At 41.5% G+C, this 26,151-nt stretch overlaps 2 protein-coding genes across 5 annotated transcripts in view; one reads left to right on the forward strand and one right to left on the reverse strand.

The window, feature by feature from the left end:
• The window catches only part of nf1a (neurofibromin 1a), a 309,684-nt gene that overhangs the window by 52,346 nt on the left and 231,187 nt on the right, over nt 1–26,151 (reverse strand). For both annotated transcript variants that reach the window (XM_047391263.1, XM_047391264.1), the window contains exons 35-39: nt 16,433–16,865; nt 15,971–16,311; nt 15,480–15,682; nt 6,628–6,821; nt 6,401–6,541 (exon numbers count right to left, since the gene is read on the reverse strand). In XM_047391263.1, the coding sequence (XP_047247219.1) occupies nt 6,401–6,541; nt 6,628–6,821; nt 15,480–15,682; nt 15,971–16,311; nt 16,433–16,865 (1,312 nt within the window). The remainder of the gene's footprint in view (nt 1–6,400; nt 6,542–6,627; nt 6,822–15,479; nt 15,683–15,970; nt 16,312–16,432; nt 16,866–26,151) is intronic.
• Nucleotides 5,045–26,011, forward strand: LOC124883858 (protein EVI2B). 3 transcript variants are annotated; one of them, XM_047391265.1, is made up of 4 exons: nt 5,045–5,193; nt 17,056–17,196; nt 17,334–17,412; nt 23,734–26,011. In XM_047391265.1, exon 4 carries the CDS (start codon nt 23,776–23,778, stop codon nt 24,724–24,726), a length of 951 nt encoding a protein of 316 aa, XP_047247221.1. In that variant the 5' UTR covers nt 5,045–5,193; nt 17,056–17,196; nt 17,334–17,412; nt 23,734–23,775; the 3' UTR covers nt 24,727–26,011. The 3 variants fall into 3 exon arrangements, with proteins under 3 accessions (XP_047247221.1, XP_047247223.1, XP_047247222.1); XM_047391267.1 differs by having other exon boundaries at nt 5,047–5,193; nt 17,051–17,196; XM_047391266.1 differs by lacking the exons at nt 5,045–5,193; nt 17,056–17,196; nt 17,334–17,412 and adding an exon at nt 22,224–22,353.

A 26,151-nucleotide genomic window follows, 5' to 3' on the forward strand; every position in this document is an offset into this window, starting at 1 on the left:
AGGAGGCCCAGGGGACGGCCCAGGACACGCTAGAGGGACTATGTCTCTCGGCTGGCATGGGAACGCCTTGGGCTCCCCCTGGAGGAACTGGAGGAGGTGTCTGGAGAGAGGGACGTCTGGGCGTCTCTGTTGAGTCTGCTGCCCCCGCGACCCGGTCCCGGATAAGCGGAAGACGACGAGTACGAGTACGAGATATATATTAAAAAATATGCATATATGTTTACTTAAAAACAAGTAAGCTTTTAGCCTTTCTTATGCATTTTAAACTATAATTCATCACTAATAATATTCTCACAGCCTTAGATAATGGACTTGTGTCTGTCTTTGTCCTGTTAGACTTCAGTGCTACATTTGATACAGTCGATTCACAATATTTAATCAAGTTCGTAAATCTATTGAACTTTCACCTTGCATAGTAACCAACACGCAAAAAATATACGACAGAACAGAGATGCTGAATTGCTTTAACCAGCATTTGTGGCGTCTGGGTCCTTGTTTAATTCATTTCACAGTATTCACAAAAAGCCAACAGATTTAAGTGTTGATCCCCTTGTTTCTATAAATCAACCCTTTACTTTCACCCTCCCCACAATTGCTGAGGTCCACAAAGCCCTCAAACCTTTAAAAACAGCTCCAGGACCCGATGTAGAGCCTTACTTCCTAAAAGTAGCAGCCGAATTTATAGCCCCTCCTCTGACCCACCTTTTGAACCTCTGTGGGAGAAGAAAGTTTACTAATCTAAAAATGAGGAGGGGAGACAACTGGTTTCGTCTCAAGAGCCGACGCGGGGGATCTTTTATACATCTTCAACAAAATCCCAAAGAATTCCAGCCCTCAGTTCCTACAGGGCGTTTTTTATACAAAACATTGGTGTGTATTGGGGTCCTCTTGACCAATTGAAATCATCATACTCATTTACGTAAAACTTTTGGCTTCTAATAATATTGGTTCTCTATCACTTTTCCGGGAATACACATTCAGCCAAACATCTGGAAAACGTCAAGTTGGCCTACGTGACAGTTACACCGTAACAATCTCATCATTTATCTGGATGCTGAACAATAATGTCACACTGACCTGGCAGAGGTCAGGGTATCACAAAATTTCCCAGCTGAAACACAATAACAAGCCCTTATCTTTTCTCATTCCTGAGCTCAACTGGACCCTTGTTATTTCCTTTTTTGGCTGTGCAGGACTCGAGGTCCAGGAATAGTCTGCCTGAGACACACAAACACTTTTGAACCACACAAACAAAGCTTTAAGCTTCCACATCTCATTCTAGTCACAAATTAAATTCCACCAATTTGTAAGTCGGCTTTTGTTTTACCACTTGACGCAGCCGTCCCGGGTTCGAGTCCCGGGCTCAGCGACATTTGCCGCTTGTCTTGCCCTCTCTCTCCTCCCCCATTTCCTGTCTAACTACTGTCTAAAAAAATACTGGAAAAATAGAGGCCACTAGTACTGCAAAAAAATCTTTAAATGGTTTCCTAACTACCTCTCAGATTGGACTCTGTGTAAAGGTAAATGGACTCACGTCACAAACACTTCTGAAACCAGAATATCACAAATGCATAGTACTCACATTTCTATGCTGATGACACAATACTCTATAGTTCTGCACTTTCACCCTTACAAGCCATTTCTTAGTTACCAACAGCTTTTGATACTATACAAAACAACCTATATGGTCTAAAAGCCATCTTAAATTCAGACAAAACAAAATTCATGTTCTCAAACACAAACGCCAACTCCCAAATCCTGCCACAGATGACCACCTTTCAGGGTGCTCAAATAGAATTTGTTAGCCATTACAAATATCTTGGAATGTGGATTGACAATACAATTGCATTCCCATCCCGTATTAAATTGATTGTAAACTGACTTAGAATTAGGCTGGGCTTCTATTTACGAATCCGGGCTTGTCTGTTCCTTAAGGCCATGAAGAGGCTTATAGCTGCCACATTCATGCCATTGTTGGACTTTGGCGATGTACTGTACATGCACTCATCAGTTCAGAGTCTGAAAACTCTTGATACTGCTTATCATGGAGCTCTGAGGTTCATCACTGGCATCAGAGCTCTTGCACATCACTGTGTATTTTATTATCGTGTTGGTTGGTTCTCTTTGGCATCTCGCAGGCTTCGGGACCTGTATTTACTTATTTATAAAACGTCTGCTTGATGAGCTCCCTTGTTATTTATAAATGTATATTTCTCAGAAATGCACCGGTTCTTATCATCTTCGCTCTGCTGACCTGTTTTTATGGTCTGTTCCAAAGGTCCATTCTGAGCTGGATAAGAAAGGTTTTCAGTTTGCTGCTCCTTATGCTTTGAACCTTCTACAAAATGATTTAAAATTGAGGGAGCTAGTCTCTTTAGAATCATTTAAAATACTTTTAAGTGATAGGGAAACTGTAACATCAGCATGTAGCTGTTTTACCTGATACATTTTTTATTCATATTGTAAAATGTGTTGCTTCTCATAATTTGACGCTTGTAACTCTTTTTCAGGTATGTAATTGCGCATTTTTGTATGTTGGCTGTATATTGTGACTGACATGTAACTTCGCTGCTGCCCGTCTTGGCCAGGACGCTCTTGTAAAAGAGATTTTTAATCACAATGAGACCTTTCCTGGTTAAATAAGCGTGAAAAAAAAATTATCTTAGACAGGCTGGAACATAGTGTAAGGATCAGGGAAACAGCACTAGGCTGGTATAAATCTTATTTGTCTGACATATTCCAGTTTGTTCATGTAAATGATAAATCATCTTCAAACTCCAGGGTTTCTTGAGTAGCAGCACAGGGTTCAGTGCTGGGGCCAAATCTCTTTACTATATATATGCTTCCAATAGGTAAAATCATCAGGCAGCATGGGATAAATCTTCACTGTTACGCTGATGATATTCAGCTTTATTTATCCATAAATCCTGATGAGCCCAACCAGTTAGATAGATTACAAGCATGTCTTGAAGACATAAAAACTTGGATGACTTTAAATTTTTTGCTTCTAAATTCAGACAAGACAGAAGTTGTCGTCTAGCTCCATCAAACATCAGATATCTGATTGTTCCATATATTCCTAACAGAGCACTTCGTTCTCAGACTGCAAGTTTATTGGCGGTTCCTAGAAGTAGAATGGGAGGCAGATCATTTAGTTATCAGGCTCCTCTCCTGTCTACTTTTAAGGCTAGGCTTAAAACTATTCTTTTTGATAAAGTTTATAGTTAGAGTTGCATAGGTTATTCTGAGGTATCTATGTAGTTATGCTGCAATAGGTTTAGGTTGTAGGAGAACATAATGACCACTTTCCCTCACTATGCTACATTCTCATACTACTCCCCAATTGTGTGTTATTTGCTGTTAGTTCAGATTTTAACTTAATCTTCTCCCTTCCCAGAAGCTAAAGCTGGCCTGATTCTGTGTTTAGGTGTGCCACCTTCCTAGAGGGGGGCATCGGCTGAGCTACTACTGGCAACAACTTAATGTTCCCCTTCTACAGATGATACACCTGGCCCTGTCTTTTAGTGTTTAACCCTGTCTCTCTCCTACCCATAGCTATTGGTTGAGCCTTTACTGCTCCTAACCCTATGCTCTCTCTTTCAAAATTGGCTCAAACTTCATCTGCCAACCTCTGTTTCTCTTCTAGAAGCCAGTAAAGAGGCTATTACTGCCTTTAAAGTTTTACTTTTCTTTCACTTAGAAAGTACTCCTGGATCATTGCTTCTGTGTTCTTTTTTGTCTCTGCTCTGTTCTCTCAAACCTCCAGTCGGTTGTGGCAGATGGCCGCACACACTGAGCCTGGTTCTATTGGAGGTTTCTTCCTGTTAAAAGAGAGTTTTCTTTTCCACTGTCGCTGCAGCATTGCTGCAAAGGTAATGCAAGCGACTGTCCACTGTGGTTACATGCCCATCCAGAAGGAGTGAATGCTGCAATCTGCTCAATGCAATCTGCTGGGTTTCCTCAGAGAAAAACTAATTTAAATAATAAACTAAATTTTACTGCACAGTTTGATAACTAGGACCAAATGGAACTGTGTACTTAAATTGCAATCTGTATGATGTGATTTAATTGACTTTCTTAAGTGTCTTGATTTGACATATGTCTAAACTGAATCAAACTGAATGGATAAAATGTAGCACTGAGATCTAACAGGACAAGTAAAGACATTAGTACATTATCGGAAGCACATGAAAATATCATTAGTGACTTTCACCAATACTGTTTTAGTCCTGTGATGATGATTACACTGTGCTCACTATAAAAAGCAAATTAAAGGATTGCGCACTTGTTTTTGCTAAATCACATTTGTTAGAAAATTTCCCCCTGTAGAATGAGGCCTTCTATATGTTTAATATTTTTTCAATAAGAAACTACTCAAAAAATATGCTACTGTTGTTTGAAAATTCAACTATTTCTGGCCTGTGCTGAGCCAGTAATGTTTCAGGTTCCTAACAATGGCTCTGGGGATTAGTAAGATCAACCACACTTGGCCACAAAATGTGACTTCAGTGTCAGATTATGTGTAGATTATAGAGAATTCCTCTAGGTCAATTGATAACAAGGGTGCAAAACATCCCTAAGTGGGTTACAAATCGATGCATTGTTGGAGCTAAATGCACCAAGTCAGATGAATACCATGATACTAAGTCTGGAAAAGCACAAAGTGGTAAGCGGCTAAATGACCAACATTCAACCACACCCAGTTATCCATTAATCAAAGTAATCCTGTCTTTTAAAAGACTGTTGACATTAAGGAAAAATTCAAACAAATGTCATGTGAACTTAAAACAAGAATCTATTTTATAGCCAGAAGACCTCCAGGTATTACCTCTGCTGCCTACGGGGAGACACATAGACCGTAGGTGTGTTTCAGGATGGATGTTTGTACCATTTGTGCTGCTGTTGGGTAAAGCCATTCAAAACCCAGAGCAGAGCAGCAGCACAAACCATTTCTTAGGCAACAGTCTTCACAATGACCACTATTCAAAGCAGCGCCGATGTGTGCCATAATAGGAGTCAGATCCAGGATTTTCTATTGTGTCTGCCTGTGCATGTTGCGTTTGTTTATCTGGGTAGCAAACTGAGATAGACTCAGAGCACACAGATGACTGATAGCAAGTGGACGGATTTGTCTTTTTGCTTTCTGTAAGTTGAGGAATTCACAGACTTGGAACTGGACTTCTACTATTTTATGTAAGTAATGATCACAATTCCTGCAGAGTTCTCAGAACAACAAATAAGGCAAATAAATTAAAACTGAAGACCTCTACTTATAATTTCTTAAAGTATCTAAACAACAATGTGAAGAAACTGAATATGAAAATGATATTTTTAAATACCCATAAATTCATTTTGTATTCTAATTACTTCCTACAAAGTATGACCATCCAACAAAAAAAACAACATGAAAAGGCTAACAAGATTTTAAAGTCTACAAATAACATAACTAGTAATATAAATGATGTTTGGTGTATGCCACTAAATCTCTATGAACAAATGTATGCTGGTTTTACTGCCCCCATGTTAATCTCCAGCTGTTTTGTTTGAGCCAGCAGAGCAAGAACTTAATTCAAGGTTAAATTCTCACTAACGAGCAAACCTGCAACAAAAACAACATAACAAATACACTTTCTGTCTAAAGACAATATAATTCTTGGAAAATTTGTAGCTATTATATATTAGGTATGGAAAATCTCATATTAAAATTCTGAAGCATCTATTGGTTCAACAAAGCATGAGTCTGTACGCATGAGAAGGTTTGTTTTGACTTTGTTGCATGAATTTGCATGAATTTCCCCAATTTTCCCTAAAAAGGTACTTTCCCAGAGTCTTAATATTCACACTGTGGGGTATAAAACATTGTCATTTAAAGAAAGACATGAATAAGGTCCCTGGAGAGAGTTGCTGCTTCAGTTTCAGTAATCTCTATCCACTGTAACTGCTGTGAACATTCCATAATAATTCATGAGTGTTGCCATAACAGTCTAAAATATATGATGTGGGCTTTGGCCTTAGGTGGTGCAGTAGGAATGACAAGGGTAAAAGAACAACCACATAAAACCGCCCTTGTTTTTGGAAGAAGTTCCTGCAGTGGGAACCTGACATTTCAACTATCCATTACATCCCTGTGGGACTTGAAATTTTTAAACCCTTCGAAGTAACATGGAAAAAATCTGAAATACATAAGAAAACATATGTAGTTTGGTTTGAAATTTTTCTTTAAGTTAAACTTTTTACTGTTCTGTACAGTAAAAATAAAGACAAATCAATATTAGATTTACTGACCCTGATGTGGAAAAGGGCATTGACATTTTAAACTTTAAGAAACTCAGTCCATGATAACACGTGCACTACAAATGTTCTTATTTTATGTTTTCGTCTAGAGAGTGGAGAATCTTACCTTATTGGACACAAGTTTGACATTCCCTGAAGCCAGAGCTACAGCAGTATCAGCCATGACCTCTGCCTTGATGGAGCCAAGGCCTCCTGTGGCACTGGTCTTAATAAAGCTGTCTAACACCACATCTAGCAGATCTGTTATCTAAAAGCAAGAGAAATTAGTTACAAACTGACCAACCCTTGGTACAATCCATAAAACGTTTTCCATTTCTTAAGGTTGAAACTCACTTGGCCCAAACTGCCCCAGATCTTAGCCTGGATAGAGGGATACATCTGCTTTTCATTTATTGTCATGGTGATAAGTTTGTCTAGGATGGCAGTGACACGCTGGCGTTTGGCATCATCATTATGTTTACAGAAGCGAACCAGGTTTAGAAGCCAGGGTGTCATGTACTCTAGGCAGAGATGCTTGAGCTCAATACCTGTAAGAAAACATTTAGTAGTTCTGCTAAACTTTATCAGAAAACATATTTACTACACAGATATTTTTTACATACAAGAATTTGGCTTTTTCCCTTTTTTTGACATTGTTGAGCACATATAGTAGATAAAGTAGATATAGTCCTGCTATACAGTATAACTGTTTACCTACAATTGCTTCCTAAATGATATAGCAACAGCATGTAAATTTAGGGCAGGGTAGGGGTTGTAAAAACTTTTACCCTTTATTTCTTGGATCTAAGATGAAACACACTTGTGTTTTAATACTAAAAAGTAGTTTTTTCCCTCCAAACCAGCAGGTGTCACTACAGTGCAAAATGCCATTATACAAAACAAAAGGTAGCAGACATTGTACACATTGTGGAGTCTTCATTAACAAAGTTAGTTTCATTTCAAAACAACTGCACCACCATTTGCCACAAAAATAGCAGTCCTAAATACTGATGCAGATTTTTGTAAGACAGCATTATAAGCAATACTTCTGCTATTTTTGGATACCCAGGATATGCGTTTTTCAAACTACCAATCTACCTTTCTAATTACTTACTTATGCTTTAATTAACATCTACAGCCACGTTTATTGGCAATATGTAAGCAGTGGTGCCTGAACAATGGAAGAAGTAACGCAACTCATTCCCCATATTTTTTTGTTTGTTTTTAATGTGTCCTGTCTGGCAGAGTAGCACTCAGAATTGAGTGCCAAGAAGAAGAACCACCAGAGCGGGAAACAGCCCCAGGACCCAGGAGGTGTTGCCCTTCATTCAGGAGTGGAGACAGGCAGGCCGACTGAGCACCCAATTCAGTCTAGGGCCGGGACGGCTCAGCTCCCTCTTCACCACAACAGACCGGCACAGTGCCCCCATTACTGCGGCAGCCGCACCGATCCGTCTGTCGATCTCGCGCTACATTTTTCCTCCACTCGTGAACAAGACCCCGAGATACTTAAACTCCTCCACTTGAGGCAGAAACTCCCCTCCAATCTGAAGAGGACAAGCCACCCTTTTCCGGTCGAGTACCATGGCCTCGGACTTGGAGGAGCTGATCTTCACCCCAGCCGCTTCACACTCAACTGCGAACCGCCACAGGTCTTGGCTAGAGGGGGCCAGTAGGACCACGTCATCTGCAAAAAGAAGAGACGAAATCCACTGGTCCCCAAACCAGACCCCCTCCGGCCCTTGGCTGCGTCTAGAAATCCTGTCCATAAACGTTATGAACAGGACCAGTGACAAAGGGTAGCCCTGCCGGAGTCCAACATTCACCGGGAACAGGTCCGACTTAGTGCCGGCAATGCGGACCAAACTCCTGCTCCGCTCGTACAGGGACCGGATGGCCCCTAATAATGGCCCCCGATTCCATACTCCTGGAGCACCCCCCACAGGGCATCACGAGGGACACAGTCGAATGCCTTCTCCAGGTCCACAAAACACATGTGAACCGGTTGGGCAAACTTCCATGAACCCTCGAGCACCCTGTAGAGGGTATAGAGCTGGTCCAGTGTTCCACGGCCGGGACGAAAACCACACTGCTCCTCCTGAAGCCGAGGTTCAAGTATCGGCCGGACTCTCCTCTCCAATACTCTGGCGTAGGCCTTACCAGGGAGGCAGAGGAGTGTGATCCCCCTGTAGTTGGAATACACCCTCCTGGCAGACTGGCGTGGTGGTCCCCCTTCATAAGAAGGGAGACCACCACCCCAGTCTGCCAGTCCAGAGGCACTGTCCCCGACCGCCACGCAATGTTGAAGAGGCGTGTCAACCATGACAGCCCCACAACATTCAGAGATTTGAGGTACTCAGGGCGGATCTCATCCACCCCCGAAGCCTTGCCACCGCGGAGCTTTTTAACCACCTCGGTGACTTCAGCCTGGGTGATGAAAGAGTCCAGCCCCGAGTCCCCAGCCTCTGTTTCCACCAGGGAATGCGTGATGGCAGGATTGAGGAGATCCTCGAAGTACTCCTTCCACCGCCCGATAATGTCCTCAGTCAAGGTCAGCAGCCTCCCAACCCCACTATAAACAGTGCTGGCGAAGCACTGCTTCCCCCTCCTGAGGCGCCGGACGGTTTGCCAGAATCGCTTCGAGGCCAACTGGTAGTCCTTCTCCATGGCCTCACCGAACTCCTCCCAGGTCCGAGTTTTTGCCTCTGCCACAGCCCGGGCCGCAGCACGCTTGGCATCACGGTACCCGTCAGCCGCCTCTGGAGTCCTACAATCCAACCACAGCTGATAGGACTCCTTTTTCAGCTTGACAGCATCCCTTACTGCCGGTGTCCACCACCGGGTTCTGGGATTGCTGCCGCGACAGGCACCGCAGACCTTACGGCCGCAGCTACGGGCAGCAGCATCGACAATAGATGCGGAGAACATGGTCCACTCGGACTCTATGTCTCCAACATCCCCCGGGATCTGGTCAAAGCTTTCCCGGAGGTGGGAGTTGATTACATCCCTGGCCGAGGGCTCCGCCACATGTTCCCAGCAGACCCTCACTACGCACTTGGGCCTGCCAAGTCTGTCCGGCTTTCTCCTCCTCCAGCGGATCCAACTCACCACCAGGTGGTGATCAGTGGACAGCTCAGCCCCTCTCTTCACCCGAGTGTCCAAAACATGCGGCCGAAGGTCTGATGATACGACAACAAAGTTGATCATCGACCTCCTGCCTAGGGTGTCCTGGGGCCAAGTGCACTGATGGACACCCTTATGTTTGAACATGGTGTTCATTATGGACAATCCGTGACTAGCACAGAAGTCCAATAACAAAGCACCACTCGGATTCAGATCGGGGAGGCCATTCCTCCCGACCACGCCTCTCCAGGTGTCACTGTCGTTTCCCACGTGGGCGTTGAAGTCCCCCAGCAGAATAATGGAGTCCCCGGGAGGGGCACTATCCAGCACCCCCGACAGGGACACCAAGAAGGCCGGGTACTCCGCACTACCGCTCGGCCTGTAGGCTGAGACAACAGTCAGAGACCTATCCCCAACCCGAAGGCGCAGGGATACGACCTTCTCATCCACTGGGGTAAACCCCAACACTAGACGGCTGAGCTGGGGGGCAACAAGCAAACCCACACCAGCTCGCCGCCTCTCCCAGTGGGCCACTCCAGAGTAGAAGAGAGACCAACCCCTAACAAGGAGATGGGTACCAGAGACCACGCTGTGCGTGGAGGTGAGCCCGACTATTTCTAGTCGATATCTCTCGACCTCCCGCACAAGCTCAGGCTCCTTCCCCCTCAGCAAGGTGACATTCCACGTCCCTAGAGCCAGCCTAAGCATCCGGGATCGGGCCGCTGAGGTCTCCACCTTCATCCGCCACCCAATCCTCTTTGCACCGGTCCCTCACGGTTCCCCGTGCAGGTGGTGGGCCCACGGGGGATGGCCTTGCGTCTCTCGTCTGGGCTTGGCCCGGCCAATTCCCGTGAGGAGCAACCCGGCCACCATGCGCTCTCCGGCGAGTCCCGACCCCAGGCCTGGCTCCAAGGTGGGACCCCGGCTCCGCCGTACCGGACGACGTCACGTGCCTCGATATTTTCGTCCTCATGAGGGATTCTTGAGGGAGCTCTCAATAATAAAAAAATAAAAAAATAAAAAAAACACGGTGGTGTCTGCCATGTTGGACCTGTGGGCGGAGGCTGGGGTGGCGTTGCGTGAGGCCCTTGCCTTGACGTCGTGGCCCACTGTGTGGTGGGCAGCAGGATATGACAGGGGGGGCCTTGGAGTGTGGGCCATGGGTGGAGCTTGCGCTGTGTGGGTGTGTCTCCATCAGCCTTTCGGAGGTGACGCTCATCTGTGGGGTGTGCCCATGTGGGGAGGGGATTCGTGGGATTTGGGTTCGGGGGCATGTGTTGTGCGTCCTGGTTGGAGGTGGCCCTGTGGGGAGATTCGGGTTAGGGTTCTTGGGGGTGGAGGCTCATGGAGTTGAGATTGGAAATCCCTGGGGGGTTGGCACTGTTTTATCCTGGGACGGCTCTGGTTGGAACTGGTAGACACACTTTTGTACATGGCCACTGGGGTCACTGGGGGGTGTGGTCAGAGCGGGGGGGTCAGGCTCTGGGCCGGGGTTGGTCTGGTTCGAACGGTGCCGGGACTAGTCTGGGCTGGGGCGGTCTGCCTGTCTCCACCCCAAAAGGAGGGGGACCACTTCCTGGGTCCGGTACTCGGACCTGGGTGTATGCATGGGGAGTGTGAGTGAGTGTATGACGTTCATTCTGTTTTTAGGTTGGGTGCGTGGGTGTGAGTGTTTGTGTATGCATCATGGTGGGAATAACAGTTTAGGCCGCCCATCAAATGTGGGGCCTATTTCCTCCCGTTTCACATTCCCTGCCGGTGGCTGCAGCCTCCTGGGGCTTCTGCACTGAGGCTGCTAGGTGGTTCCCCTGGGGCTCTCCTCTCGGTTCTACTGGGGTTCCCATGCTCTGGGGGGGTCTTTTGATGTCTGTGGCTCGGATCTCCTTCGTGTCTGTCTCCGGTCCAGGGGGGCAGGTCTGTGGCTCCTCATATTCGCTATTGGATATTTTTATGGAGAAACCTTGTATACACAAGTGTGCTCACACTTAAACCCACAGGTGTTTAGATTCAGATGTTAACAGATACAAAGATATATACTGAATCGCAATTACCACTAAATACATCTTGCATTAATTTGTACCGTGCATTTTTTGGTAACAATGCTTTTATTATAGATGTTTCTGCAGGTCTAGGGTGCTATCTTGTTTTCCCTTCATCTTTCTTTCTCTTATCTATTCTTTTCTCCTTCTCTCCCTTTTTCCTTTTTGCCCCACCTCTCTCTTTCTTGCTTCTTATTTTTTCCTTTCAGTCCATAACAATTAGAATAATCCCAAATCCATGTCTAATAAAGTTTCTTTTATAAATATCAAGCAGAGCATCATAGTGTTTGTTGTAATGCCTCACTTGTGAAAGTAAATCTGTTGGGCTTCTACTTGGCACTCAGACAACAATTCTGAGGACTACTCTACCAGACAGGACACGGTTAAAAAAGCAAAACACAAAAAAAAACAAGAAAAGAAAAATACCAAAAAAGAAGGAGAGGTCCAAACAAACTTACAGCTTACCAGAGCAGCCCCAGGATGGAACTTTCCCAATCCCCCAATGAATTCCAATCTTAACCCTATGACAGGATCAACTCACACACACAACATCACAGCCACTGCAACGCTAGCCCTGGGAAAACCACCAAGCAGCACAGCTCTGTCACTGCCCAGCCAATCCAAATGCAGGGGACCCCACATCCGAAAAGGATACACAGCATAACTTACTTTTAAATGAATTAAGATCAAATTCTATCTCTTCATTTATTTGTCCAGTGTGCTTTAGAATACAGTCTCTCCTAACTGGGTCTTCCTATTATGACATATCAGTTCATTTGTTTAAGACTCTCCCCTCTGTGGCTAGGGGCTGCGGTCCATCAGGACCAAAACGTCTCGCCACAAAAATAGTTTCTTCCCGTCTGCAGCTAGCCTCATTAAGAAGGCCCTGATCCCCCACTGACACTTTCCTCTTGCAAATAATATGAATATCTCAGCACATGTAAATACTATTTTATTTGACTGAAAATTATTGTAATTGTATATTACATATTTTTAATATTTGCCACCGTGCTCTATTTTTCTCATAACATTGCTACATAACTTGTTTTTGTTTTTAACTACATATTTCTAAATGTATTTATGTCAGCTGTACAGGTCCTTCTCAAAATATTAGCATATTGTGATAAAGTTCATTATTTTCCATAATGTCATGATGAAAATTTAACATTCATATATTTTAGATTCATTGAACACTAACTGAAATATTTCAGGTCTTTTATTGTCTTAATACGGATGATTTTGGCATACAGCTCATGAAAACCCAAAATTCCTATCTCACAAAATTAGCATATCATTGAAAGGGTCTCTAAACGAGCTATGAACCTAATCATCTGAATCAACGAGTTAACTCTAAACACCTGCAAAAGATTCCTGAGGCCTTTAAAACTCCCAGCCTGGTTCATCACTCAAAATCCCAATCATGGGTAAGACTGCCGACCTGACTGCTGTCCAGAAGGCCACTATTGACACCCTCAAGCAAGAGGGTAAGACACAGAAAGAAATTTCTGAACAAATAGGCTGTTCCCAGAGTGCTGTATCAAGGCACCTCAGTGGGAAGTCTGTGGGAAGGAAAAAGTGTGGCAGAAAACGCTGCACAACGAGAAGAGGTGACCGGACCCTGAGGAAGATTGTGGAGAAGGGCCGATTCCAGACCTTGGGGGACCTGCGGAAGCAGTGGACTGAGTCTGGAGTAGAAACATCCAGAGCCACCTGCACAGGCGTGTGCAGGAAATGGGCCGCATTCCCCAGGTCAAGCCACTTTTGAACCAGAAACAGCGGCAGAAGCACCTGACCTGGGCTACAGAGAAGCAGCACTGGACTGTTGCTCAGTGGTCCAAAGTACCTTTTTCGGATGAAAGCAAATTCTGCATGTCATTCGGAAATCAAGGTGCCAGACTCTGGAGGAAGACTGGGGAGAAGGAAATGCCAAAATGCCAGAAGTCCAGTGTCAAGTACCCACAGTCAATGATGGTCTGGGGTGCCGTGTCAGCTGCTGGTGTTGGTCCACTGTGTTTTATCAAGGGCAGGGTCAATGCAGCTAGCTATCAGGAGATTTTGGAGCACTTCATGCTTCCATCTGCTGAAAAGCTTTATGGAGATGAAGATTAAAGGCTATCGAAGCATCCTGGGCCTCCATAAGATCTCAGCAGTGCCACAGGCTGATTGCCTCCATGCCACGCCGCTTTGAAGCAGTCATTTCTGCCAAAGGATTCCCGACCAAGTATTGAGTGCATAACTGTACATGATTATTTAAAGGTTGACGTTTTTTGTATTAAAAACACTTTTCTTCCATCTGCTGAAAAGCTTTATGGAGATGAAGATTTCATTTTTCAGCACAACCTGGCACCTGCTCACAGTACCAAAACCACTGGTAAATGGTTTACTGACCATGGTATCACTGTGCTCAATTGGCCTGCCAACTCTCCTGACCTGAACCCCATAGAGAATCTGTGGGATATTGTGAAGAGAACGTTGAGAGACTCAAGACCCAACACTCTGGATGAGCTAAAGGCCGCTATCGAAGCATCCTGGGCCTCCATAAGACCTCAGCAGTGCCACAGGCTGATTGCCTCCATGCCACGCCGCATTGAAGCAGTCATTTCTGCAAAAGGATTCCCGATCAAGTATTGAGTGCATAACTGTACATGATTATTTGAAGGTTGACGTTTTTTGTATTAAAAACACTTTTCTTTTATTGGTCGGATACTTTTGTGAGATAGGAATTTTGGGTTTTCATGAGCTGTATGCCAAAATCATCCGTATTAAGACAAAAAAAGACCTGAAATATTTCAGTTAGTGTGCAATGAATCTAAAATATATGAATGTTAAATTTTCATCATGACATTACGGAAAATAATGAACTTTATCACAATATGCTAATATTTTGAGAAGGACCTGTATGTCTGCCTATGTGTTGCACCTTACCACCGTAGCAAATTCCTTGTACGTGTGAAACACATCTTGACAGTAAAGTTCTTTTTGATTCTGATGTTGAATAAACAATTAAATATGTTAACTAAAATAACTTTCTAATGAATTATTAATTGTAAGATAAAGTTAATGGTTGTTGGTTCGGGAACTGCTATGGAGCTTTTAAAGATGATGCAAATCTTGAATCCATCCAACCAAGATTGAGATACAGACAAAACAAACTAAGATGATTAAAATTAAAGCTAGTATCACCTAGTTATCCAACAAAAGGGAAACATCAACCTATTGATGAATTTGTTATCTAGTGGTTGAAAAATTCCTCTTAGGTCGTTACTGGTGCTAGCTAAATCTAATTTACTTCTAGGAGGTTTGACACTTTAATCCTGTTGTGAGTCAATAAATTAACAATTTTTATATCATGCTGATATATCATTTTTGTAATCTACTGATAACATCACATATTTCTCTTCATCTTGAAAAAAGATTTATAACATGGACAATTATACTCAACTGAACACGGTCTTTATGGATCCATGCAGCCCTTTAACTGCAGGAACTGTACAAAAGGCCCAACTGGACTTACAAGGACCAAGCCATGATTTCAATGATCAAATGGAGGTTGAGCAGTCACTTTATATAATCTTTAATATTTGAATGCCCAAGGTTCCATATACCATGTGGTACATGGTGAGAGCCCGGGGTGAAAAATTCTCCTTTAAGAGAGGAAGGTTTAACCAGAAAACAAAGGTGGCAAATGTCTGGAGCCAACCAGAGAGAAACCAAAGACTTCAAAACATACCTGATACATTTATAGAATAGATTTCCTGTTTGTTTTTTTGTTTTACAGGAGTTAAATACTTTAAAGAAAGCTATGTTACAAAATTAACAAATTTTTAAATTAAAAAAACTTAAGCAGCCAAACTCCTGGGTAAAAAATCCAAAAACAGTAGGACCAGAGTTATACGGTAAAAGTAAGCAGAATCCGCTGCCACAGAAGTGACTGAATACAAAAAATGTAAAAAACAAACAAAAAAACACATTAAAAACTATATCCTTAAGAGAAAGAAAGTTCTGCTTCACTTAACTGTCATGTTAAATGTGTAGCAGACTTACTGGACTTGCTGAAGCCAGAGATACATTCCTCCAAGAACTCCAGTGTCAGATGCGGCTCATTTGCAGCAAGGGTTTTGCTGATGGAGACAATAAAAAGAGTGTTGTTTGCTGGGATGCAGAGACCTGATGTCTCCAACAGCTGTCCCTCTATCTTTAGGTTAAATGTGCAAGTCAAAGCACAGAGGAGATTGTATGCCGCAGACCTGGATGTGGAAAGTACAATAAGTTAGGTTTGGCCAGAAGCCTAAACTGTGCCAAGTATTTGATTCAGAATTAACTAACTAAACTATTCTCACTAATTATTTTAATACAAAGTACAGTGTGTTTTAATTCAACAAAACCATGCTTGTGTTTGTCATACACATCTATGCCCCCTGGATTAATCCTCTTTGCTCAAATACATGAAATCTTAATGCTTTCACTAAAGTTGTTGAGCTACTGTATTTTTATGAAGAAAGGATTTTTTTGGTTGAAACGCTTGAGTTACTTACCTGAGACTTGGGTCAGAACTCCCCAAGTTGAGCAGAGCAATGTTGAGAAGAGTCCCTGGGACATCTTTTGGACGAATCTTTGTGTGCTGGGGAATTGAGTCAGGCTGAGACAACTCCCAGCGGGTACGGATATGAATTATTGACTGGACGATGGCATCACACTCTTGGTGCATGAACGTGAGAGGTGTTCCCTGGTTGGCCATGGTTAGGGTAAACTGACTCTCATCCACCAGGCAAATCTCCTCAATCTCTGAGGCGTAATAAACATCGTTGAGAAAGACAGGTTGGCCAAGAACACGGGTCCGCTCAGCTGAGGTCACCTGAACTGCTGTGGAACCCACCTGAAAAAATATCCATGAGTTTCAGAAATCTTGTTTTTGCTGCATTCTGTAGAATGATCTTATTAGATTGTGTTGACATAAAAAACATAAAAAGAAATAGCACTTTTTATGATCACCCTACCTTTATTGAGACTTTGGTGTCTTTGTGAGCCAGCTTGAGGGCATTGTGGAACACTTTGAGGTCTTCTTCCAATGTCAAAGTGGCTGCTGGGAGTTTCTGTTGGTCAGGTTCAATGTGTTCTGCCAACTTGGCTGGAGAGTCAATAAACTGTAGACGCTTGCTGCCCTTAAGGGCAGTCAGTAGTCTCTCATGATACTTGGTGTACTCCCTCACCCAAGTGTTGCAGTTGTAGACATAAACTGCTGCCACATTCTCATAAGCAAAGCCAGGAAAGACCACAAACCACTTGGACAGAAAGTCAGTCTTGAAGCGATTACTAGGTCCAACATGAGTTAAGTCTACAACTATCTCATATGGCTTAGCATAGTAAGGTTTTAGAGTCAGAAGAACATGGTAGATGAGCAGGTCACCATTAATTTGGCCTGTTTTGAACCTGGGGAAAGAGAAAAAAATGGTATGGTAAAATACATACTCAGGTCTTCTGTAATGATCTGACTTTGGTTTCTGAGTACCCTGTAGATAAAAATAAAAAAAAATCACACAAGTATACAAATGAGATAAAGCATGCTTTGAAGCATTTAGTGTCCAAAAATACTGATGTTTTTTTGCTTCTTTAAGAACAGGACTTCAGCCTTTGTGGCTTCAGACCAGAAACCCTGAAATAACCCAAGCAGAAGAAAAGACCAAGTTGTGCTGTTCAGAACAGCTTTTGCAGTTCATCCATCTTTCCAGTACACCACAGACACCTCTGGACACTACCTTATGTAAGTACTGAATTGAAAATTTACAAAGGATTCAAAGCAATAACAGTCAGCAAGAAGAAAATGTAAAGATAATGCAATGGGAATAAAAAAAACTTAGATTGGAATTCTGCTCTCTAAAACAATATTCTTTATTTCAGAACATGATGAAAACCACCAGAATTGTTTGCCCGTTTCTCCTGTCCCTGTTGCTGCTCCACCCTGCTGAGGCAGACCAAGGTATTTCAACCACAAACACAGATTCACCCAAATCCAAAGACCAAAGTCGCAGCACAACATTTTACAGTGGAGACCTACCTGACCCTTACCAACTAAACACAAGTGATGGCATCAATGCCACTGGAGGACACTGCTTAATTGACAACGAAATGGGCCTAATTGCGATTGGTTCAGCAGGAGGGTTAATCATCTGCTTACTGGTTACTATATCAGTGCTTGCATATCAGATCTGTGTTCTTCAGCGCCGGGTGTACATCCCCCAATCCCATCATTCCAGCACAGACCTAATGAGTGATTCTAAATACTGGGGAACAGAACAAACAGAGAACAAAGGATTGGATGGCCCATGTGATACCACCGTTATGCTTGAGGAAGTAAGAACAAACAGTAAGACTCTGACTGAAATACAAGAGGCAATGGAGGAAGCTGTGGCAGGACACAAGGAAGAAAAAACAACATCTACCGATCCTGAAGAAAAGATCTTTCAGATCAAGAGCTCCAGTTCCAAGGATTCCTGTTTGGAGGTTCCCAAGAATTCAGAAGACATGCCTCTTGTTGTATGAGATGATAACCCACCTCTGTATGCCCTTGCCCAAACATCCAAATTTGTTAGATTTGCTTTCCTATTCTTATTTTAGAATCTAAAGTTCTTGTAAAACTTAAACCTACTTGGGTATTTCAAAAATTCTGGAAAGATTTCTAGAACTTTAGATTTATTTTGTTTAAAAATAAACTTTAATAGTAGCTCACAAATTGTATAGTGTCTTGTAAAAGTATTCAGACCCCTTAAACTTTTCCACATTTCAACCACAAACAAAAATATATTTTGTTGGAATTTTACGTGAAAGACCAACACAAAGTGGTATTCAATTGTGAAGTGGAATACAAATTATACATGATTTGCAACATTTTTTACAAATAAACTAAAAAGTCACTCTGAGTGCAACCAATTGCATTCAGAAGTTGCCTGTAATTGCTAATGACTAAATAGAGTCAACATGTGTGTCATGTAATCTCAGTACAAATACAGCTGCTCTGTGACGACCTCAGAGGTTGTTTAAGAGAACATTGGGGAGCAAACAGCATCATGAAGTCCAAGGATCAACCAGACAGGTCAGGGATAAAGTTGTGGAGAAGTTTAAAGCAGGTTTTGGCTATAAAAAGATTTCCCAAGCTTGAACATCTCACGGACACTGTTCAATCCATCATCTGGAGATGGAAAGAGTATGGCACAACTGTAAACCTACTAGGACCAGGCCGTCCACCTAAACTTACAGGCCGAACAAGAAGAGCATTGATTAGAGATGCAGAGAGACCCGTGGTGACTCTGGAGGAACTGCAGAGATCTACAGCTCAACTGTTAGTGGTGCACTGCACACATGTGGTCTTTATGGGTGAGTGGCAAGAAGAAAGCCATTCTTAAAAGAAAACCTTAAGAAGTCCCATATGCAGTTTGCCAGAAGCCATGTAATAGACACAGTAAACATGGAAGAAGAAGGTGCTTTTGGTCAAAAATTGAACTTTTTGGCCAAAATGCCAAATGCTATGTGTGGCCGAGAACTAAAACTGCACATCACTTTGAACACACCATCCCCACTGTCACATATGGTGGTGGCAGCATCATGCTCTAGGGCTACTTCTCTTCAGCAGAGACAGGGAAGGTGGTCAGAGTTGATGGAAGATGGATGGAGCCAAATACAGGGCATTCTTGGAAGAAACCCCTTTTGGAAAATACGTGACGCTGGGGCGGAGGTTCATCTTTCAGCAGGACAATGACCCTAAACATAAAGCCAGGGCTACAATGGAATGGTTTAAAACAAAACATATTTATGTGTTAGAATGGTCCAGTCAGCAAACTGAAAACTGACGTTCACCAATGCTCTCCATCTAATCTGACTGAGCTTTAGCTGTTTTGCAAAGAAAAATAGGCAAAAGTTTCAGTCACTAGACTTGCAAAGCTAGTAGAGACATACCCTAAAATACTTTCAGCTGTAATTGCAGCAAAAGGTGGTTCCACAAAGTATTGACTCAGGGAGACTGGATACTTTTGCACAATGCCCTTTTCAGTTTTGTAAAAAAAAAGAAAAAAAAAGAAATCATGAATAATTTTCATTCCACTTCACAATTGTAGACCTCTTTGTGTTGGTCTTTCACATAAAATTCCAACAAAATATATTTATGTTTGTGGTTGAAATTTGACAATATGTGAAAAAGTTCAAGGGGTGTGAATACTTTTACAAGCCACTGCAGTTTAAGAAGAAGTCTATCTCTGTCAAAATTGTTTCCCCACTGACAGATAAAAGTAGGTGTATTTTTTTTAACAACGAAAAGGTTTTTATATATAAAACATTGTCCAATGTTTGAGTTATATAATGTTACAGATCTGGTTTGGTCAAACTGAATGGATAAAATGGAAGGAAAAAGAACAGGGTGCATAAATAATTTTTATTTTTGAAAATATGAAGAGAATTTTAGTCAAAGATAACTTTGCTGAAAGAATATTTTAACTTTACATAGACCAGACTTCCTCCTGGCCAAATTATTAAGCATTTTGAAAGCACAATGTGTGCAGTTTTAATGAAAGAACTCATCAGAGATTTTGGAAAAAAAAACAACACATTTTTGCCGTGTTCATAACTGAATAGCCTACTTGCAAAGTGGCCTTTAACCATATCTGACAGCCAGAAAGTGCTTTAGAGTGTTTTTCTCATTCACTCATTCAAGTACAAGCACACTTACACAATTTCTTGTGCAAGCATTCATACCCCTTCACTACTCAGTACTTTGTTTCGGTTTATCACATAAAATCCTAATAAAATATCGAAATTTGGGACTAAAACATGACATAATGTCAATAGTTCAGAACACATTAATTCCTGTGCAAGGCACTGCACATCAAGGTTGTATCCATGCACTCTTGGTAGATAGCGCTTTTTTCCTGCTGTCACCAGGGATAGCAGGAGGGTTAAAGGATTAGGGCAGTGCCATATTAGAAAACTGCATAAGTATCGGTGAATATGGCAATAATTATTTTCTTAATCTGTTTACTTTGGGTTCATATCCCCAAATAATGTGTAACCTGACCAGCTACTGGAAAAAAATATTATTGTTATCTCAACAACAAGGACTAATTGAAAAATTGCTTCTGGTTGACCATATAGTGTGCAGTGTGTGTGATTAAATTATAGGTTATCGGAACATGACCCCTATTTTCCTAAGCTGCAGCTGTGCATAAATGGACATTTCTGTTCAGGAAACAAACATACATATATATATAAATCACAGAAATAATGGAGAAATAACTCAAATGGAAGTAAACAAAGAAAGCCTAGAAATGAAATCAAGATGGGACATCCCTGATCTTGTGTGCAGCCAAAGCAGTACTGACTAGGCTGATGACAAACAGACTGTGCTCCACTACTAAAAAGCTGTTGATCTATTCACTGCTGACTTGTACAACATTACTGCATATTCATATTATCATTCATATTATCAAATTCTAAATAAATGAATTTTGAATGGTGTTCGTGTCTTGTGCTTCAAAGCATCATTGAGGTTATTCACGTTACCATGTCTCTTGTATGTACAGCACAGAATCACTATTTAAATTAGGCGCATACACTGTGATTGTACATATGAAAGCAAGGTGGGAGCACTTTGAAAAACAACCGACCAATTGCTTTGTCACTGTTAATTTCTGTTTATTTAAAGTATTTGTCGATTTTCTGTCAAACACTGCTGAGGACCTGCATGCACCGTGAAAACTTTTCACAATGACAAAGAAGCCAGTGGGAGCAGCTAATGTGTAGCCTCAAAGATTTTTGCTTGATTGTTGATCCCCTAACCCCTAACCCTGTTGATTGCAAATTATATTTACAAGAATGCCAACTAACTAAATTGAGCCGGTGAGTAACCAGAAAGCAAAATAAGCAATACCAAAACCAACAAAAGCCCAAGCCTCAAAATAAAGCCTGGAGAAATTAAGTGGTATCAGGAAAATGTGGATGTTGAAGAACTTAATACTACACTGTTCACTGACGATCCTTTTCTAAACAAATATTCACTCGCAGAAGAGAAAGATGGATGGGCTTAATGGTAATATCAACAGGAGACTGCAAATTTGCAGGGTCTTAAATCTTATTTATCTGCCCCCATTGTATGACACAAAGAATTTTACCTTATCTATTTTAAAACAGGTATAGAGACTGCTGTTTCAGATTGATTATTGGAATGCACCACTGAGAAAAATCCATAAATACCCAGAATGTATGCTGAAGGCCATAAAACTGCTTTAGCAGATGTGTCAGATTGTAAAGACGTCCATAGAAATTCCCTGACATTTTACACCCCATATAGTGGTGTATTTTTGGCCCTTGAGGAATACAGCTTGGTTATAAACAGTACTTAATAAAGCATTAAGACTACTGTACCTAATTCAATGAATCAAACCAGGTCTAATAAAAAGATGACAAATGACTCAGTGAGTGAAAAAAAGAAACAGTTCGCTCTTCTGGACACGGAGCTTCAATAGCCAACAGTGAGAAGGATCACTGTTTACCAGATCATTATGCTCACATCAGGTACTGTTCTACTCACAAAAACAGCTTAGAATTGAGTGTGTAGCAACCACACATACAACATGGGATAAAATAACCCGAATAGTTTTATTGACAGGAAAGTTTATAGAGGTTTTTGATGTAAGACATGTGCAACTATATTTGGTAAACTGGTTAAAGAGTGCACATGGTTGACAGTTTAAAATGTTTCATTTCCTGTCAGTGAGGCAAGCATCAGTTTCAAAATTTCAGAAACTGGGGGTGTTTCTAGCTCTTAGGTTCCTGCTTTCATGCAGTCGACATTCTCTAAGCCTGTGAACAGTTTAATGTTATCACTATTAATAAATCTTGGAACTAAACTCGGGTTATCCTTGTACAATAACCGGTAAGTACAATTTTCTGCACTTAAAGTGCTAATATTGCTTTTAAAAAAAGGGGTTTATCTTAAGTGGCTGTATCTAGAAAATATGTTCAAAATGTAATAGGATCCTAAAAATTAACTTAATTAAGCTGTGTAAATTAATTAAGTTAAACATTTATTAAATAGAGATAAATAATAACTGCTTATGCATTTGTCTCATTATTCAATTAATAACAACACTGACTAGCAAATGCCCTTCTGATCTAAGGTCAGCTTTTCCTCATTTTAATACCCATTAAGGAGGGCTGCACTGTGGCATAGCTGGTAGCAATGTTGCCTTGCAGCAACAAGGTCCTCAGCACAAATCTCAGCCCAAGGTCTTCTGCATTGAGCTTGCATGTTTTCCCCATGTATGTTTGGGTTCTCTCTGGGTATGCCAGTTCTCTCCCACAGTCCAAAAACATTAGGTTACTAAGTCTCTCAAAATTGCCCTTAGGTATGAGTGTGTGCATGGTTGTTTGTCATGTGTGTCTCTGTGTTGCCCTGTGATAGACTAGTGACCTGTCCAGGGTGTACCTTACCTCACACCCAATGACAATTGGAGATGGGCACCATCATTTCAATATACACAGAAAAACAACTAGACTCTTCAAGCACAAGCTCTTCTCAGAAAACCAGTGGACAGATGGCCTGAGGTCAATTGTTATAGTTTGCTTCTATGAAAATTGGGCATCTGGTTAACCAAGCCAAGGACTACAAAGATAATCAAAGCTAATTTTCATAAAGGTGTAAGAATGACGATCTGTGATGTTATGTATGGGGATTGGTGTCCTAGTGTGATTTGCATTTGTGTGAAGCCATCACCGAGGCCAAAAATAACCTCAGCACAAGGTTCAATACAATTTAGCAAGCATCTAAATGGACTCAACTTACAAACCTGCAAAAGTTTGAATGTCAAGCAAATGAAAAATTCTTTAAAACAAGGGTTTGTAAAATACAAAGATAAGCACAGCTCTTTCCCAAGTCTTTTGAGTGTGCTTTGCTTTCTTTAAGCTTCTACGAGTTTCCAAATACACAGAAACAGTTTGAAGAAGACACTAAACATACTTTCCTTTGTGCATCTGCCTATTTGATAAGGGTTTTAACTGAATAACATGTACTATTAACATATAATGGATCATTTATGACAGTAAATGGAAAAAAATTAAAAGCTTTAATAAAATGCATAAATGAGAAATTTACCATTTATTTTGACAATTATTGTGAAATATAAACCAGAGTCCAACAACGAAAACTCATTAACAAACTCAGATTAGCAATACCAGGTTACAGTTGTGTATTTTGATAAAAATCTTTATCAGATGTTGTTGCCTGATAATGAATACAGAATTCCCTTTGTTTTAGCATGAAACACCAAGGGTGTGCAACAGAAGACCTGAGGCCAAAATGACCACCTTTACTTTAATTCTACTGCTGAAACTGGCAGCAATCAGCACAGTAATATCCGAGCTGCAAACCAACTTCACAGATGTGACAGCAGTTGAGGTGACCCAAACCATCCAGCTGGCAACATTAAATCTGCTGTCAGAGACTCCAGCTCTTAACACTGCAACTGCCACTTTTGATAGGAACACACCAGAGGAAACAAGAAGCTATACTCCTTTACAGCACACAATTCAATCAATGCCTCAGACAGCACCAACACTTACCAGTTCATCAGGTACAACAATTGTTAAGTCTAAAGTTTGGAAATCCACAACAATGGTTCTAACTAGTCAAACCAGCAAGCAAATCAACAATTCAACAGGACCTATAATGCTAAGCAACATTGCACAAAGCCATGGTACAGGAAGAACACCAACCTCTCAGATCAAGCTAAATGAAACGACCTCTTCATTTATATCTACATTCAAGGTGATGGCTATCTTTACAGAAACCACATCTATCAAGTCTCAAGTGAAAATATCGACAAGTACCAAGCCAGTTCCAGGTGATGAAGGAGCACACCCCTCAACTTCAGAAACGCCTGCGGTCAATTACATCAACAAGGCAAAGAAAAAAGATTCACAACACGCCAAAGTTGTGGCAGCAATAATAGGTGCAGCACTGTCACTGATGATTGTAGGATTTCTGCTCATCTACATCCATAAACAGAGACTTCAGAAGCAGCAGACAACTATGAACTGGGCAGGTCCTTCCCCATTTCTAGAGGGGACGGCTAACAATGGAAATGTAGTTTTGAGATCATCCAACCATATTTCCTTCACCAGTTTTCTGCCTCACAGACTTTCAAGGAGATTCTCTTTGCTTCCCGAAACAAATGAGATGAAAGAAATCACCCTTGGAGCCACAATAGAAGAAAAACACAAAGGAAGCACATTTGGTCAAGCTATATGATGCACAAAAAAAAAAGGCCAAAGCAGATGTTACCGACATAAAAAGTGGCAGTGAAGCTCGAGAGGCCGCTGTGTTTGTCACACAAACCCCTTTAGTAAACTAACAGTCATCCTCAGACACAGTCAATCTAGCATTTAGAGAGCTGCAAAGTGTTCAGGCAAAAGCAAAAGATTGCCCTAAGCAGCCATAAGCACACTTGTAAATCTCAAATCAAATCTAAAAGTTGTATGCAGCCAGCTGCCTGAGACTCAATTTTGACCAGCGTGGAAAACTGTTTAACTTTTCTTAACTGGCATGATCACAGTCATTGACCAGATCATAATGCTTGCATCAGCACTTAACACAGAAACAAAACCTTGTACACTAACAGATATAACTGCTGTGTTTTTTTCCTAGTATTTGCTTAGAGTGTACAACATGCAGTTAGGTGTCATTACATTTCTCTTGCATCTAACTGAAAAGCAGAAGGAAGTGTTGTAAGAGGAACTAACAGGAAGACTTGCTCAAAATGCCACATGCTTAAATGACTTGCTGGTTTGCTCTCTATACAGTAATACTGCATGCACCATGGACAAAAGAAAGCTTTGGAACCCTGTCACTTGACCTTACGCAGGCATGTAAAAAATGTGCAAGCAGTACATGACAGATGCATGTTCCTTTTAGGATCCAGAAAACTAAAGGCCATGGATAAATGTGAAGATGCTGAAGCATTTATTCTACAACCACTTTAAAGATGGCAACATGAGGTGCTCAGGCCTTGACAAAAAATAATACATAAATGTGTTTGCAACTGCTAATTTGCCATTGGGCAACCAGAAATGTATTTCTATATTGTGCTTTAATTTGCAAATTACACCTTTTCTTTTAACTGAAGACTTTCTAACCCTCTGTGACAAAACTGTTTAAAGTAGTAATTGAAAACCAACTTAGCCAGCTGTGTTGTAAAATCATTGCTCAATATGAATAAACAAGTTATTCACATTCTCTAGATTAGCTTTAGATAAGGATGATGCTTGTAACTGAATTAGTTAAAAGGCTGAAGCTAGGCAAACTTAAGACAAAATGTATGCACTTGAACAAACCAAAAAGCTTTCTGATAACAGTCAGAGACCAAAAACAAGTAAGGAAAGCTAGTCCATTCTCTAATTTCTCTTCAGTGCTTATGTCACAATGGCAGGATAACCTTCTCTGAAACAATGTAAAAAGAACACAGCAAATGTTTCAAGAATAAAGGACTTTGTGTCAGTAAATATCTGTTCATTAAAACATTTGGTCACAAACCTCAGAGGTTTAAGTCCCACTGGTTTTTGGAGCTAGATTTGACTCTCTTCACCTCCTTTTAGGGTCATTCTTTTGCTCTATCCATTGGTTAACCTACAGTTAATCCAGTGATCTGACACTCCCTCAGAATGTGGGCTCAGGTCA

Source organism: Girardinichthys multiradiatus, chromosome 18, assembly GCF_021462225.1.
Source record: "Girardinichthys multiradiatus isolate DD_20200921_A chromosome 18, DD_fGirMul_XY1, whole genome shotgun sequence".
NCBI lineage: Eukaryota > Metazoa > Chordata > Actinopteri > Cyprinodontiformes > Goodeidae > Girardinichthys > Girardinichthys multiradiatus.

What these genes read in the sequence shown, in the direction of transcription:
- LOC124883858 (XM_047391265.1), top strand. Translation starts at nt 23,776, where the DNA reads ATGACCACCTTTACTTTAATTCTACTGCTGAAACTGGCAGCAATCAGC.